The sequence below is a fragment of the Hydractinia symbiolongicarpus genome, chromosome 8 (assembly GCF_029227915.1).
Source record: "Hydractinia symbiolongicarpus strain clone_291-10 chromosome 8, HSymV2.1, whole genome shotgun sequence".
Lineage (NCBI taxonomy): Eukaryota > Metazoa > Cnidaria > Hydrozoa > Anthoathecata > Hydractiniidae > Hydractinia > Hydractinia symbiolongicarpus.
This window is the reverse complement of record NC_079882.1, coordinates 10,718,969-10,737,502: the sequence shown is the minus strand read 5'-3', so window position 1 is coordinate 10,737,502 and position 18,534 is coordinate 10,718,969. Positions and strand designations below refer to the sequence as shown.

Below are 18,534 nucleotides of genomic sequence, written 5' to 3'. Positions count from 1 at the left end.
GTAGACACTCCTCGGTAGGTTTATTTCACATCAAGGTCCTAGTTTTAATAAAACATTGTAAGAAATTCTTCTATCTTTTTATTGAATGCAATGTTTTGACAAAGCAAAATCTCAAAGCTTTTGTGAAGTAACAAGTCTGTTTTATTTTTAAAGTTTTTAGGTAGGGTTTTTTCCCCCTGAAGTAACAAGTCTGTTTTATTTTTATAGTTTTTAGGTAGGGTTTTCCCCCCTAAATCAGCCTCTTGACACACTTTGCGGTTAAGTTCATTATACCAGAACCCCCTGGAGCAATATAAGCCAGTTTAAACAGAACCTCTACACAGAAACTTTTTGTAGTCCAGGTGGTAGCAGCAATATAGAAATTTTATTGTGTATCTAATAAAAGGGTTAGGCGAATTTTCCAAATTTTTTTGACATAAAGGTCTTACAATAGATGTTTAAACTTTCCGAACTTAGTTTTTTAGCCATGCACTTGTCTGTATGCCACTCAAATTGCAAATGGTTATGCAAGTATGACAACACAACAAAATGTGAATTACGTCTCTATTTGCAGTATATGGATCATATCTTAAAAGCTCGCTTGTTAATAAGATGCAAACCGAAATCAACAGATTCATAATTTGCTATTATAAATAGTTCTACTTTGTTCACGAGATCTACAGACACAGATGACAAATGAACTTTCATGCATTAGCTTCACAGTTTGGGACAATAGAATTTACAGGTGTTGTTTATGGTCGAATTTGCAAGAAAGTGTACAGAAACCTAAATTTGTCTTAGAAAAGAACTAATATCCGTCTTCATTTTAGAATCTTATTAATGAGAACATAAGATTTTCTATAGCATAACAAAACAACAGAAACATATTTTCACATTTTAAAATGCAACATAAATAATGACATACCATCAATATGTGTGTATACAATCCGCTTTCCTCTCGGTCCAAGCCCTTGGTGGGTTAAAGACCATAAAGTGATTTCGTATTTCTTGTATGGCGAAAGGTTGACAAGGTAGAGATATAATCGGCCAGTATAAAAATATTTCCAAAATGTAAGATGGAATGACGAAGAATGTACTACGAAATAGCTGGTAATGTTTACAAAAAAACCAAGATGATATCTTTCGTCTTCAACATGGTTATTTATATGAAGCCTAACAGTAGATGAGTTCAGTGGTTTAGCTGTGAAATTTACTGGTGTAGGCAGCACTAAATATATGAAAATGACAACGTCGCATTTACACACTTTTTTATAAACAACTTTAATGCTTGAAAATTCTAGAGCTGTTTACTATTTTCAGTAATTGACGCTAAAAGTTGTTTATTATGTGGTTAATTGAAGTTTAAAGTTGTTTTCCCATAAATGGTTCAAAAGAGAAGTTGTATGCTTTTGCTAGCATATATTATAGCATAATTATACTGTTATACAAGAAAATTTCAACAAAAGAAAAAAATATTCTAGTAATTGAATTAAAGTACAATGTCAAAACCAATTTCTGTATTTCCGTAAAATATATATCACTTTTAATATACCGAAACATGTAGAAAAGATTTTACCTCCAATAGTTGATGCTTCATCGTACTCTCTCTCGATAAAGTATTCTCTGCCATTATGTTCATAATGATGAATTGGTATTGTGTAAAATGCATTTTCAAGTTGATATGGTAGGTATGATATTGAAACCAGTAGGAAAACTTTGGTTTTAGGAGGTTCAATTCTAAATATTGTCCAAATGAAAACAAATCATTTGGTGGTAGATTTTCAAAGTAAAATACGGATTTACAAAATATAGTATTTATAAAAGCTACTTAAAAAGACAATGTTTGCTATTACAATTATTGGTAGCTAAAGCAAAGAGGATATTCACCCAACTACAACGTTCATGCTTTTTAAGCTTATAGAAGCAGAAAAAAAATATTAAAAAAAACTTTTAACACTCACCTCAATATATCAATTGGCTTAGAACCAATATATTTCATTCTATTGTCTTTCATTTGACGAAAGAAGTCCTTTAACTGAAACACGAAAAAAATTACAATCACTATTTTTACGAAAGAAACATTCAATATTTAAATAAAATACAATTTTCTAATGCTAGCATGAGTTGGGCTGGGTATATTAATGACCTTTCTTCAATACGATGTGAACTGTGTTTGGTCTAAATTAGAATTCCTCTGCAGCAAGTATATCCTTATTACCTCTTGATAAGTCCCTTTCGGTAATGGGCTTGGCCACTCCCTGCTTGGCTACTCCATTACCGCCTCTACACCATCTTACCTGATTATTTTTCATCATCTTCTCCCATTAGTTAACTAACTTAACATTTTTATCTGAATTGAATCTCGAATGCTTATACCTCATCTGAACTTCTTGTGTCTCTTAAACTGGTGTTTTACACATCTACCTAACCATTCTCATATTATGCCTTTCTAAATAGTGAAGCTATTCTTGCTTCACTATCAATGACTTCCTACCTTGGAACTTTCCCCATGCAAAACCTACCCTGCAAATGGCACCCCACACCCCTCTTACTCCCACTATTATCTCCCACAAGTCGCTGAGGTACATTATTAAATTTAAAAATACTTCGTTATCTATAATCATCTTTAGCACAACTAGATATAAACAGAATGTCAACTTCTCACCTTCGTGGAATACCATTACACTACTTATGCAGACAATACATGATTGATAAATTTTTTGTTGTAAGTTCCCTGTTTCTGGCAAAAAAGCATATCAAAAGTGTTAAGAAGTAGAGGTTTGTTTTTCCATTATGAACACTGGTCGTACCCACCACAAAATATCTAATAAAAGCTTTTTTTAAATCTGTAAGGGAAAAAACAGATCACTTTTGTTTATAAACTTTAGCTTATTTGCACTAATTTTTTTGCGCATTTTAGTAACAATATATAAGTTTACATAAAAGAAACATTTTATTTGCGAAAGAATTTAAACTTGGGCGGAAATTAATATACTTGAACTATTGTTCAAGAGTTAATACATTTTTCTGATGCAAATTTATGTACAGGATTTTTACGTGAGGGCTAACGGGAAATTTTGCGTAAGAAATCTCTCTTTATGTGAGATTTTTCTTCAGATGCAGAAAAATTAGTACACATAAAAATTACTTTATTAACTTTAATCTTTCATAGCTACCATTTTCTCAGGCATGACCTGACCAATGAAGTCACCACCTACCATGACAAGTTCACTGTCTCGGCATTTAGATGTGACCATTATAAACTATCATTAGACTTAATTTTGTGTTCTTTTAGCAGGATTCAAGCAGCAACATGTACGCATTTTTTTACGTAAATGCTTACAGGAAATTTTACGTAGAAATCTCTCCTTATGTGAGGTTTTGTTAACGTTACATAGACTTTAGTTCACTTCTTCTTGACTTTTAGTTTTCGGTTTATTCAAAATAGCAGCAAAGTGCTGCGTGCAATGTATCGTAACTTTTCCAAGCTCCTTAGCTTTTGGAGAAAATTATTTGGCGAGCCTTCTGGCGAATTCAGAGTGCAATGTATTGTAACTTTTCCAAGATCCTTAGCTTTTGGAGAACTTTTCCAAGCTCCTTAGCTTTTGTAGAAAATTATTTGGCGAGGCTTCTGGCGAATTCAGAATGTAGTCCTGTTGTCGAAAAGAACAGCATGTCAAAAAAAACAGTCGAAAGAGGTTATCTCTGTTATACAAAGACATTTTAGATTTTGTTTTTGTTTTGATTGAGATTTTAAATTTTAGGCATTTAAAAACAGAACCGAATGAAATTGCGCAAGTTTTTCCATATTTTCCTTTTTCTGACTCACTTTTTTAAGAACACAAATTTTGGTTTGTAAAAGCTACCTAAACACGAACAAAACTTTGGAAGGGTTTATGTACTTTTCGTTAAACATGTCACATGTACGTAAAGATTTTAAAGAAACTAAAAGAATGAATGAAGACCAGCCATTACGTGAAAATTTCCATATGTGAATACAGATTTACTGAGGCCACACAGAAAAGAATAAATTGAAACAAAAGTGACAATTCTCTAACTATAAAAAAACTAATCACTCTAGTACGACTATTAACACTATTCAGTCTTTTACTCATTATTTCTCTGCCAAAAATATGCCCACTCCTCCATATCCATCACTATCTTCCCACCTTGTCTTCCCACCTTCGACAAATCTTTTTAAAGCTTCTCTCTACCTGACTTCTAAACTCAACACATTTTACCATTTTATCAGTGACACAAACCACCCCAAGCCAGTTTTTTCTACCTTGTTATTTGATAGCTGGGTAACAGTGTGACGTTGCCAACACTGCGGACCCGACATGTAGGACACCTTAACTTGCTAAAGATCAAGTACTGCAGTTCCTCTGACCGAATGTACTAACAGGTATTATCAAAGACTTTTAGCAATATTTTAAACTAAATTATTGCAAAGGGAGCATATTTCTTTTTTCTTGTCTACTAAAAAGACCATTGTAACTAACACATACACAAAAAAACAAACAAAAAATATAATTTATTGTGAACACACCATAAGGTCTACAGTTTGATGTATGAAATCGTCTTCCTCAGAATTTTCTTCCTCATTAGGTTGATAAAAATCTTTGGATGAAACAATGAACTTAATTTGTACATACTTGCGGTAGTCGCTGGTGCTTCCTAGTATATGTAACATAAGTTTACATTAATAAACAACTAAATAATAAAAAAAAGTTAAAGCATGTCAAAAATCTAAACTACAATAATTCATAATTATTATTAATTTGCGTGAATCAAATTAGTTTTCAGGCAAAATTTAACATGCATAATCACATACCATACAAGTACCAATTGTAAGTAACTTCTGTACGGGAATTTGAATTGGGATATGAAAAGATTGAAAATTCATCAATACAACTGTATGATCCAATTGATAATTTCATTATAGCAGAGTTACTTCCAAATGGGTAGTTGCAATTTCCATTGTTAGCAACAGGAGCACCATTTAAAAATATGCTTAAATGTGTAGAATTTAGTTCTACGTTTACATAAATCCATGAGTTTAATGGTAATGTTGTAGAACAGCAAATATTGCCATTCCATTGAATGTTAGTCTTAGTAGCAATGGTTTCTTCGCTTGATGTTACCTGCATAGATATATCACCAAATTGAAACACTTTTTGTTGTCCTATTTCATTTACTCGATGAGAAACATAAAACCAAAATCCAATCACATATTTTTCTGTGCAGGTGGAAAAATCACCGGAACATGGAGTTGCAACAGAACCAATGTTGGAAAACCGTTTATCTACACAAGCTGCATAATCCATTGGTCCTGGTTTCAAGCGAATATAACCATTACTTTGATAAGTTAATCTGAATTCACCTTTGTCAGACTGTGTTGCTGTTTCATAGTCAAATGGAATGTACACAAGAGCATCTTTGAAAATACCTCCAACAAATGCTAAACGTAGAAGTTAAAAGTGCAGTGTTTTACCTGAAATTACAATTTTGTTTGGTTTAACTTTTTAAGTTACTATTACAGTGCTTATCCAGTAACGCAAAGTTTTAATTTTGTCATGGAAAGCATAATCACGTAAGTTGCTAATTTCAACTTAATAGGAAATCAAACCAGAAAGTTCGTTACAAGATTTGGATGCACTGAATATCATTGAAATAACAGGAATTTTAAATGGTTTAAAACTATATTTTCCCAAAAAATAGAATGGTAGTTGCAACTATTTTAAAAGTTTTGCTATAATATATGCATACAGAATTACGAAAACTTTAAAGTATCGTCTTAACTTTTATGGTTACGAAGAACAATAATTTAGAAAGTTGTCATTTACCATTTTCACAACTGGGTGTCTGGTGACGTAATGTTTGATCATAACAAGCACATGGTTCCATTGATAACGTCAAACTAAAACCATTTTTACACTTCGTATCATGGTAAAACAATTCTAAATATAAAAACAGCAATGGAAATGTATACTATTTCAATCACCAAAAAGAAAATATACACACAGTTCTTTTTTTATAAGAACCTTTAAATTTCAGCTGAGGCTGGACGTACTTACCCCTATGCCTTTTTTAATCTCAAATGTTTTTATTAGTGTTTTGTTTTTGTTTTCAAAATATAGTGGTAAAATTATCTTATGGTATAAGGATACATTATATCAATACAAAAGTTGTGTCCTAAAATTTTCTTATTAAGCCCCTATTTTTAATTTACTGTGACAGGTAATTTATTATAAATTTTTGTACAGGTAAATCACAGTCAATTAACGCTGTTTATTATTGCTGTCCGTTTTCTTCAGCAATTTTATTTGACTCCCATTATAATATTTGACAGATTGCAAATATTTTTTAAAAATGTTTGTGGGGTGAACTATTACACGTTTTTCCTTTAAACCTTAATGAAATAAACAACAGTTTTGTGATAAGAAACACAAAAAATTTAAATAACTTTTAAACCGGCTCCTCCACAGGTTTGTATAACTAGTCTTATATAGACATCACTACGGACTTACGTCACACAAGTTATTAATTTACCGAATTAAAAATCTGACTAAATTGACACTTCAATGGCAGCAATCGTGGTACTACTTTGACCTTAAATATCTGTAAAACCGAAGCTTACATTTATAAAAAATAATACAGTTCATATGCACACTCTAATGAAGATTTTAAGCACAACTTGTTAACAGTAGTTAGTTCTCCTTTAATGTACAGGCAAGGTTACAGGCAATTGGACATTGTTATTGGTGTTTTTAATGTACGTTGTAATGCTTATTAATATTTGGCGAAATGTCAGCCCTAACATTTTCACGGCGGGTAAAAACGGTCCAAGAAATGCTTATCAAAAGCATCTGCGTTTTTCGGCCAGTAGGTTTTTAAAAACGGTCGAGGACCGTAAGTATTATATCTTTGGTACATGGTACCATACTTTTATCTGGTATGTGGTTTTAAACGTGTCTAATGGTTTTAGGAGCGCTAGAATTTGAAAGTCGAATAAATTTTCTTTCGATCGAATATAAACATGCTTATGTTTAACATCATAGAATGTCTTTTGAGCTGTCTTGAAATAGTGCCTCTTTCAATTTCCCCCATCCAGTTACAAACTTTGTTGGGTATAGAATAGTATTAAATGGTATTATTTTTCTATTTGAAGGCATTAAAACGCAAGTTGTAAGACGAATCTTCAATTCTGTTGTTTTACATTTTTTAATTTTGAAGTTTTTTTGGTAAAAAAAGTAACGAAAGTATGGGAAAATTGTAGTAAGCTACGCATTTTTTCGCAAGTTTTCATTCATCCACAAGCAACAAGGAAAAATTTAGGGTTTTTAGGCAAAATAGATGTGTTAAACCGTAGCTAGCTAGAGTTCTGTGTATAGATGAGCGAATGTTTACAAAGTTCTGTATATGCGCGCGCATTCTTACAGGCAATAAAAGAAGGACCACATAAGAAAAACTATTTCCACTAATTTGTATATTTAAGGAATAAACAATCTAAAAGGAGTTGGAATTGGTTTTTCTTAACTGTCATTTTCTCTTTTTAAGATCAGGTTTTAATTATTTCACAATGTAAGTTCTTTTTAACTCATTTTTTCAATCTCTGCGGTCTGATACCTGGCAGAATTCTGATAACTGACTATTCGCTAAATTAAATACTCGCTAAATTTAACATAATTTACCGTTCGTCAAATTAAATCCCCACCAATTTTTAAAAAAATACTTTTTTGTTAATTAAGAAAAGAAAAATGTTTTTTCGCTATATAACGACCTTGTGTTTATATATTTGTTCATTCTTTTTTTTTTTAAAACATTTCAAGACAAAAAAAATCATTTCTTTGTGTCATTCGCTAAAATAAATTCCGTTAAAATAAATATTTCTTTGGTCATTCACCATTAAATACTCGCCAAATTTTATCCACTTAAGGTAGTAAATAAAAATATCCTCTCTTTTTTATCTTCTTTTTCTAAAATGACAGATAATAACTTTTCTTCTTTTATATATATATATATATATATATATAAAAGAATATATATATATATATATATATATATATATATATATATATATATATATATATATATATATATATATATATATATATATATATATATATATATATATATATATATATATATATATATATATATATATATATATATATATATATATATATATATATATATATATATATATATATATATATATATATATATATATATATATATATATATATATATATATATATATATATATATATATATATATATATATATATATATATATATATATATATATATATATATATATATATATATATATATATATATATATATATATATATATATATATATATATATATATATATATATATATATATATATATATATATATATATATATATATATATATATATATATATATATATATATATATATATATATAATATATAATTATAATTACCTATGCTTTTAGATCATGTATAATGATGTAAGATTTAATTGATTCATCAGAGTTGGACGAAAAAAATATCCTCATCATCAATTTAATAAAGTTTCAGTTCGATACAATTGTAACATCTCTTAATCAAAAAATTCAAGCAAAACAAACTTTGTATAATCCCTTCAAAGTTGTCATTAATGAAAGTGTCTATTCCGAAATATTTTTAGCTGTTTACAAAGCCATTCGCGACTTCCGCACAGCTTACGGTAGAGAATTGATTATTAAGAAAGACAAAAGTGGTATCATTAAAGAAATTAGTATTATTTTTCATCATCTTGGGTCATTGAAATTCCATTTATCAAACTTGCTTAGCCTTAATATCAATAAAATATTCAAAAAGAAGTTTAAAAGCAATGCTGTCAGTGATATGATATGTGACAATGAAAAAAATGTATTTTACATTACAAACTGTCAACAAAGACATTAAATATAACTGCATCGTACAAAGTTGTCAACCAATATGGTATGGTATGTAGTTATTGACAAAATTGGATTTTTATGCTAGTTAAATGTTTTTATTTTGTTGTTCTATGCCATGCCTCCTAAAGGAAAGTCAAAGGCACAAAACATTAAATTTTCCCAGTTAGGAAAATACACATCAAACAGAAAAAAAATCAACATTATGGATTTAAAAATCTCAAATAAGAGTAACCTAATCGAGGAAAAACAAAAACAATTAGCAGCATTGAGCAGTGAGATAACTTTGATTGAAAGGGATCTTGATAAGTTAAGAAATAGATTAGCTAGAAAAAGAAAACGTGTTAGACACCTAAACTATGAGTGTAGTAAGAATAGAGTGGACTATGAAGTCAAATTTAGCATCAGAAAGGTAACAGCTAAGTAAATTCCCATCTTCTATTGATTTAAATAGATCAGCAAAAGATACACGTTGTCTGGAAACATTTGAAGTTTGTTCTGCCATTCACGGAGGGTCTAAGGAATCTGTTCAGCCGGTTATGTTTGGTATGATTGACACATTGTGTTCGAAAATCCCCTCAAAAATGTTTGCAAAAAGTTTATTGAATGCGAAATCTGTAGTAAAACAGATAAAGGAAACTACCATCAAAAGAGCAAATGAAGAATTTTACAATTCAGAAGATAATAAACTATGTTCTCTCAATGTTTTTTACAGCCACAATGTCATGGGGAAAGCTAAATACATGGCAATTAGAAAGGCAAATAGAATTTCCCAGAATAAACAGAATTCAGTGGTTAATTATATTCAGTATCCTCATTTAGCAACTATTAATAATAACATTGATATAGGAACATATATGACATACATCCAACTCTAACATGTGGAGATGAAACAAAATCAGAAATTATAGATCGTATGATGAATTTTTGTTACGATTGGCAAAATTCTATTTAAAAGTGAATCGTCAACGGAGTGACAAACTAAAAACATTCAATATGCTTGAAAAAAATGTTTTGAATCTTTTCTGTTTGTATTTGCTCTTGGTGGGGATGGAGCTCCTATTTGTGGTATGTCAATTTTAGTCTCTTTTCTTAATGTTGGTAATCGGATATGCAGCAGCTCTGAAAACTTTTTAATTTTTAGTGGTGATACTGAGGAAAATACTACTGTTGTACGCAATTATGTTCTCAAGTTGTTGTCGGACGTGAAGTTTTTGGAAAGTCAGGTTTTCACAGTTTGTGTTGATGAAGTTGCCTACAAAGTTGAATTTTTATTGGGTGAATTACCTAACGATATAAAGATGTTGCCTTTTTTGGCTGGGGAACTAACAAATTCAGCCTACTACTTTTTAACGTTCGGAAATGTAAATAAAGATAATTCAGCCAAATTTGAATATACATATGGAACCAAGCAAAGTGACAAATGGATGCCCTTTAACTATCCCAAACGCATAAGTGATGCCAAAAAGGTTGAAGGCAAAAAAAAGAAATCGAAGTTAAATGCACAGGAAATAGTGCAACGAAACGTAGTAACTTGAAATCTTATATATCTAAAGTTTTGAAAGGTAGACAAGAAGAAGTCCCCTTGGTTGGCCATTATATTGATAAAGCAAAAGCTGCACCTCTTCATCTGAAGAACAATATCGACAAAGCGTACTTCATGAAGTTATTCAATCTATGTTTGGCAACTGCTCCATGGAATTCCTACTAAGCATTTAAAGATATACCTTCCTCACACGCTTTAATAAAATTTGTTAATTTTATACGTTCAGCAATTGCCATGTAATTTATGTATGTAATTTTTTGTCGAAAAAATTATCCAGTGGTTTAATTAAAGCAGTTCTAAGAATGAAAGAAGTTCACTTTTCGTTTTCGTGGAAATGAGAGTGAAGCCTTTCTTTGTCATTTCCCAGAATTAAATATACTTATTTTAAATGAATTGAAGAGTGAACAAATGAAAATAAGGCTGCATCAAATCCACTTTCAGTTCATATGTTTGCGAAAAATTATTTCACTATCAGTACGTGTAGAGAATTTCAATTTGGAACTTTTACAAGATTTAAAGAAGCAATGTAAACTACTTTCCAAGTCAAGCTGTTGTATGATGTAAGCGTCTCACCCAGTTTATGGACTTTATGCATACCTTTCCACGCTGAAAGTACTTTGCTGTGCTACGGTTTCAGAATTGGATGTAATAGTATGGAAGGGCGGGAGCAAAAGTCAGATGATTGTAACCAGATGATTGTAAAGTATTCTAAGAATACCACTTTCCAATGTTGCTGGCCAAGAATTTTCCGTCACAAGTACATACAATTGTTGCATCTGAGAGAGAACGGTTACGATAAATTGCACTATGTTTCAAGAGGATCTGAGTACATACCAGAGAGAGATATGTGTTGTGAACATTGCTTGCTGCTTGTTAGAAATAACTTGGAATGCCTATTATGTGAGAGTGCTATCATGAAAAGGTTTTTTATGATTTAGAAATTTAGACACCGTTTTGTTTAAAAGTTCAGTATACTGATAGTTAGTGTTAGATGTATATTTTCTTTATTTCCTTATTCTGCTATACACTTTTTGTGAGCATAACATTTGCAATGTATATTTGTGAATCAGTTGTCTTTCGCAGGAGTATGAATATAAATTTTCCCAATTAGAAAGCTCAAAAAATTAAATTTTTTAATATAAATGTTTTGTCAGAACATTTGGTATATACATCAATATGTTTACGACGTTATCATATAGAAAGTATGGTGACTATAACAGCATAAAACTTACAATATTTACATCAAAGAATATGTATTTTATACAAATATATTTTATTTTTAGGAGCATGGCAATGCCAAATTTTCTTTTGCAAAAGAAAACAAATTCTAGATCATCATCATTTTTTTCTGTGAATAGATGTTATAAAACCCTAGCTATATGATTTGTTTATATTGGCTTTATATTTTATAAAAAAAAGTTTTCCTAGTTCATATGTTTTATTTAAACAGAGTTGTTGTGTTAATTATTTGCTTCGTATTGAGATACAATGTGTCACAAAAGTAGTTTTTGTTTTTTGACTGTTCTGTGTGTTCTGGGAGCTAGCTGGCTGTGCTGCCTCCATTCCATCTCCTTTTTATTTTTTATTATATGCAATAATGAGTAACGGTAGCTACGAAAGCCATAAAATAACAATAATTTATCCATTTTTTAGTTGTGTCGAATTGTGGCGCAAACTCCGTGTAACAATCCTTGACAAAATAGGCAGACCGTTTGAAAAATGCGAGTTAACCATTTTCACACTGGAAATAGCCCGTCGTGTTTTACAAACTAAGTTCTTATAAAAACACAACGTGTATATATATAACAGTACTATTACAGTGAATAGAATTATGCAGATATGAAAACAAACCTTGACGATTCGGACAAAATTCTAAAGCTTTAATTTCAGCCAAAGTTAGTGACTTGTTATAAAGTTGAAAACATGAAAAGTACCCTCTGTAGAGCTCAAAGGCTGGACGGGCGTTCGTTCCATTGTAAAAGAAATGGATACTTTGTGGGAATGGAATAACAAATTCTGCAGGTACTTCAAATTCTTTATCCAGCTATAAAAATAAAATATACAGAAAATAATTTGGTGAAAAGCATTGCAGGAACTATTAAACATGAAATAAATTTCCTACTGTGTTATTTATGAATAATTTCATGCGTCCTGCAGAATATGAAACACCAACATATGTCCATATGCTATTTTCTAGTGTAATTGTGAAGGCTTCTTCAGATGATCCAGCACTGGATCGCATTCTAAAATACACAGTTTTCTATCATAAGTCTGTGTTCTAAAATATTATATATGTGATGTTTCAAACTAATAACTAAAATATACAATTCCGTGACAAGTTGGCAATCTATAGATTTATAAAAACCCTCATTACATTTAAAAAAAATTATTTTGTAAATTTTATAAATTTTTAGACGTATTTCTGATTAAATATTAAAATCCTTGTACCTTGTGTTTTAAAAGCCTGTTTAATGTATCATCTATTTGGTAAAATTTAAATTCTGTGATGTAGAATAAAAAACACATGAAAATTTGGAAGGGGATTTGAAGAAATGAAAATTAGACAAATAAAGCTATTAACAAACGATTAAACAAGTTCCAGAGTTCTAGATTGGTTTTTAATTCTTGTGGTTTTGTGTTTAAAATTCGACTGTTACACAACTTATTATCGATGCACTAAATAGAAAAATGTCAAAAAGTACATAATTCAGGAAAAAAATTAAATTCTATTCAGTTTATGTAGCGAGCTAAGAAAATCTTGATTTTTTTTACCCCTTTTGAAAAGAGATCAGTTACCATTTATAATATACAAGTTCTGAGCATTGGAACTTACTATGGCTTTTGAAATATAGCATTCTGTTCACAGATTAAAAAGATTGCATTTTTTTAATTACTGTTATTGTTTAAAGTCAGAGGTGCAAACAACGTAAAAATTTATATTATATGGTTCAGTTTGTCTTGTGTGATTGGCTAATCTACACAAAATTATATGTTACTCGTATTTCTCTCCCAAAGGCTCTGTAAATATGTAAACGTTAGCATAAAAAACACTGCACAGTGCATTTTTGGACTTTAGATTTTCCTTACTTTTGACTATTTTGAATGACTTCAACTCAATCAACAATGTTATTTTGGCTGGTTATTTTGTTATTTTGCAGGTATGGTGGGCAGGTATGGTCCAACGAACAAGTCTCAAATTCCGCAACTCAAGATTATTGGTTCTCATTTCATTTTAAAAACAAATCAAAGAACCACAGTAGACATTAAATTTCTTCCTTCACCAAGTAGAAAAGTTAACTACTGTAAATTTGTCAAGTGGATTTTTCGTTTCAAAAATTAGGACATTTCAGGTAATTTTTTTTTAAAAAAAAAAAAAAGAATATAATGCTAAAACCTAAAAAAATTTTTTAGGAGATTTCAGGAGAAATCCAAAATATTGCCATAGATTTATTAAACTAAATTTAAAATCTGGTATTTTAATTATTTTTCCAAAAAAAAAAAAATCAGGATATTATATCTAACATTGAATATAAATAAAACTGCATATGTAATGCCATATAATCAAACAATTTGCTAAGATAAAAAAAATAATTGAATGAAATCGCTAGCCATTATCACCCTAGCTCTCAAGAAAAACTTGATGCTAAGCTTCATCCTTGTTGGTCAGTTGAACTCCCAAACCTGCAAGCTGGTAGTACTTTTTATAAATTTTGCTTATTTAGAAGCCTAAGAGAGGAGGTAATTTACAGAGAGATTTCTAACCGGATAAACTAATAAACAAGATTATTCTTGACTTTTTTTTAGTTTATTTAGGAGATGTTACAGTCATTTGTCGTAGTCATTCGAATGATGAGAATACATATGTTTCATTCTTTGTGAATGAAAGAATGCACATAACAAATAAGACATTCATTCTTAATTTGGTACAATCATTTAGTTACGTTATTCCATTTGAGCTCATTTAAAAAACTTTCCTTTCTTGTCAACTTTGTTTACATTTTGAAATTCTAAACCTGGTTTTAAATTTGTATTTTGAAATCTGGAAATCTGATTGGTTGATAAATTACCATTCAGCGTGGTAGTTGAACTTATTCCAACTACTGTGTCAAATGTTGGCGAATGAGAGAAAATTACATAGTATGCTAAAAAAATATATATACTTATATGGAGATTCCTGGTCGCTTTTTCGTGCAACTACACGACTTTAAGAAGTGCCATATCAATGTAAAGCTTACTGTAAAGGAAACCAACTTTTTTAAGTTTTTTGCAAAAAATTTTTGAGATAATAGAAAAAAAAAATTTCTTTTGAATAACAAATTTTATATTCCATGAAAATATTTGAATCGTCCCTTTTTTATAGAAAAAGCCTTATATCCTTCGCGGCTTTAAGGAAGTATGTACAAAATGAGTTTAGCATATTTTTTGTAAACATTATGCATGATATGAAACTGCCGTATAAAAATATCCATAATATTTTTTAGATAGTTTACTTTCACTACCGATATATATATATATAAATATTGTCGTATAAAAAATCATTAAAAAAAATTAAGTAAAGTTAAGTACTATGCATATGATCTGTCTCTGTTAGTAAAATTTCGCATACTACCTTTACGTTTGTGGTCTCTTTTTCCAAAAGCTTCCTATTGGGTCATTAAAATTTTCAGTAATAGAAAGTTAAAGAAATTATGCACAAAAGGTTCCCAGATTTTTCAGTATAAATTACTTAATTGAAAATTAGTTAGCAAATTATTACGATAGAAAGAAAAAATATGCATTTTTTTGAAAGATTATATATAATTACAAATAATTTCAAAACGACGTTATTAGAAAATGAATTTAATTTATGCTGAATGTAATGGTGCAAAAACGAGACGGTGAAAAAAAATGGTGTTAACATCTCACGAAAATAACACCATCAAATAAGTCTTTCATCTAGCAAGAAGATCTTGACCGTTTAGAAAGGAATGATATGAGAATGGTTAGGTGGATGTGTAACGCCAGTCTGAGAGACAGAGATGAGCTAAGAAGCAGGCTAAGTAACCGTAGCATTAAAGATGTTATCCAGATAAGAAGATTGAATTGGCTGGGGCACTTGGAAAGAATGGAGGAGGATAATTGGGTAAGAAAGTGTAGAGACTTGATAGTTCCTGGCGCAAAGCCCAGAGGCAGACCCAGAAAGACTTGGCAGGTTATAAGGACAGACTTGATACAGAGGAAGTTGAGTTTAGATCTAACACAGTCTAGACCAGATTGGAAGAGGGTCATTAATATACCCCGTCCAACCCATGCTAGCATGGAAAACGGACGTTAAGCCGAGAATGATGATGATGATGATGATCTAGCATTCATAAACAAAAAAAAATAAGAAAAAATATATAAAAGTATTGATAAACTATAAGGGTTTTTCTGAGACTACTTATCAAGTGAGTTTTTTCCTATACAGTAACCTTAATATATAGTTTTTTTTAAAAAGTTTTAACATAAATAATAAATTAACACGAAGAAATAAATTGATTGCATAATTAATTGCATAATTAATTGCATAATTAATTGCATAATGATTTATCTATATTGCATAGGCAATTGTTTGTTGTTCACGTTTCTCATACGGAATTAAAAACTGAAAGCCTCTTCTCACATGTTGGGAAAAAATGTGAAAGTGATAGACTACAACAGAGTCTCAGATGGTTTGAAAATGGCCCATGATGGCACTGTTCTTTATTACAGAAAAAAGATGTTAAAATATACAATTAAAAATAAAGTAAAAACTCAATGATGAACACTTCCTACCTTAAAGCTATGATCAAAATTTTAACACTTTTATCCATTTTAACATTTTTATCCCAGACAAATATTTTGCAATAGAAAAATAGCAATAAGAGACAGCAATCTTGATAAAACGTTTTTAGACAAGAAAAAAATTGGATGGAAAAGTTTTTGGATGAAAAATATCACAACATATTTCTATCTAAAATGTCGTATTACATTTTAATTTTATATCATAATTTTTGTAAAAGAGAATGGTGTCACAACAAGCATATTTTTCACATGTATTTGTACCATATGGCTGTGTGTTACATATCAAGTTGGCGTTGTTAACGTGTATTTATTGTCATATAGAACAAAGAGTAAGACAATATTACTGACCTCCTAAATATAGCTAAGAAGGTGTTGGGTTATACAAGAAAGATTGCATATGAGTATTAGATGAAAGTATTATTGAGCAAGGAAGAATATTAGAAAGCAAGAGAAGCTGTTGGATTCCATCAAGATTATAGACTATCGGAACTAAAGATTGCTGAGGAAGGAAGAATATTAGAAAGTCTTATAGGAGACGAAAGGTTAGTGGTTTTAAAGTATAAGGCACTTTATTAATTTTTGAACTTTAAAAAATCTGCATTATCATTTAATTTCTTAAAAATATACCCATAGCACAAAAAAGCTTTGCCTAGATATATTGCATAGGGCTTGTGAAGGCTCTAAAAAGTACTCACGTGCATTACAAGATAATCTTGTATGACAGAAGAAATATTGAGAAACTTACTCAATGTATAGTTTGTTTTTCTTCATTTTAATATTTATTACACCTGGTTTGAGTCCAAATTGTACAATTTTCATGGACGGATTGACAACATCCAATGGATAAAAGTGAAATAAAAATGTGAATTCAGTGTTTATTGCAGTTACGGCAGTTGATACGTTTAGATTATAAAGCCCTGGTTTAGAATATCGCAAATGTAAGTGCACGGAATGATGCCACATGCCATATTTGTCAGCTATCCGAATTATCACACCAGTATTATCAACCAAATGGAGATGATGCGGACCATAGTCTTGTAAGTAATATTCGGGTAGTGCCAAAGGATACAGAAGAAGAGGTGTTGGTAAATTTAACGTTTTAATAACAGCAATGTAAGAAGTGTAATCTAAAAATAATTTAAACATTTGTTCTTTCTAAAACAAATTATTAGATATAGCTTTTTACTATTTACCTAAAACTTATTCATACGATACAAGGGCTTGCACCACAGCCAATAACTCTTATGTTAGATTACGAGGCCTAGAAACCTGTTCTGAAATAATTTTGCTAGTTGATTGACCCAGGGAAGCAACCACTCGAACAAGGAAGCAAGTTACAGAAATATGACATGACACAATAGTTTAAGTATTGTTTTGATTACAACCTACATGCACACGCTGTGCATTAGACATGTTGCAACAACAACAAAAAACAGTTTCTTGTCTACTTAGCAAAATGTCCTGACCATTCTAAAATTCCCATTGGGTAATTTTCATTTAACGAATAAGTCATATAAGTTCGATGCATCTTATCTGAAATTTATGAGTAATCCAAAGTTATTTCCTGTCTTTTCCAGACTGCCTCCCCCTGACTTTTAGCGGCTCACAGCTGATAATTGACATCATGAGCTAGATAAAATATGCGTATTTGAACTTTAGACTATTTTTGCGAATTACATGGCTGATGGCTGGCATCATCGTCTGATTTTAACCAATTATATCGCAATAAATACTTAACAACACATTGGCTGACGTCTTTAAATCTTTTCGAGGAAATTATGGAATACAAGCTTTTGCTTGACCTTTTAAACATTTGTCCTACATTTGTTTTAAAATTTTCAAAAACTTTTGTCTATAGGGAGCAAGTTTATATTGTTACAATGTTTACTGCATCATGAATATCATGAGAAATATAAAAACATCTGAGTAAAGTTATAAAAATTAGAAGTCATTTTTACTTTTGGGTGTTTTTCTGAATTTCACAAATAAATGGAATATACTTACTTGCAGGATCGTAAAATGATTGATAATCGTTTGTTTTTTCAATTACTCCATCATAATTTAAATTCTTGTGGACATGAATGTCATCAATTGCAACATCACCATGACCACTCCTGTCTCTGTGATAGACTTGAAAGGAAAGCTAAGATAAAAACAAAACCCTAACATCAAAAAAAATCTTATGTTAACACATAAATAAAATAAATTTTTCATTTTTTTTATCATTTAAAAATAACCTCCCCAAAAAATAATAAAATCTAAAAAGAAAAGTCAC

At 30.2% G+C, this 18,534-nt stretch overlaps 1 protein-coding gene across 2 annotated transcripts in view; it reads right to left on the bottom strand.

Moving 5' to 3' along the window:
- Positions 1–18,534, bottom strand: part of LOC130655926 (uncharacterized) — a 99,830-nt gene that overhangs the window by 18,107 nt on the left and 63,189 nt on the right. For both annotated transcript variants that reach the window (XR_008984788.1, XM_057458742.1), the window contains 10 exons: positions 18,264–18,402; positions 17,005–17,386; positions 12,580–12,700; positions 12,309–12,501; positions 5,826–5,939; positions 4,814–5,440; positions 4,529–4,656; positions 1,941–2,014; positions 1,556–1,716; positions 905–1,207 (listed from right to left, as the gene is read on the bottom strand). Coding sequence is in view for 1 of the 2 variants with exons in the window: in XM_057458742.1 (XP_057314725.1) it covers positions 905–1,207; positions 1,556–1,716; positions 1,941–2,014; positions 4,529–4,656; positions 4,814–5,440; positions 5,826–5,939; positions 12,309–12,501; positions 12,580–12,700; positions 17,005–17,386; positions 18,264–18,402 (2,242 nt within the window). In the remaining variant the exon portion in view is untranslated. The remainder of the gene's footprint in view (positions 1–904; positions 1,208–1,555; positions 1,717–1,940; positions 2,015–4,528; positions 4,657–4,813; positions 5,441–5,825; positions 5,940–12,308; positions 12,502–12,579; positions 12,701–17,004; positions 17,387–18,263; positions 18,403–18,534) is intronic.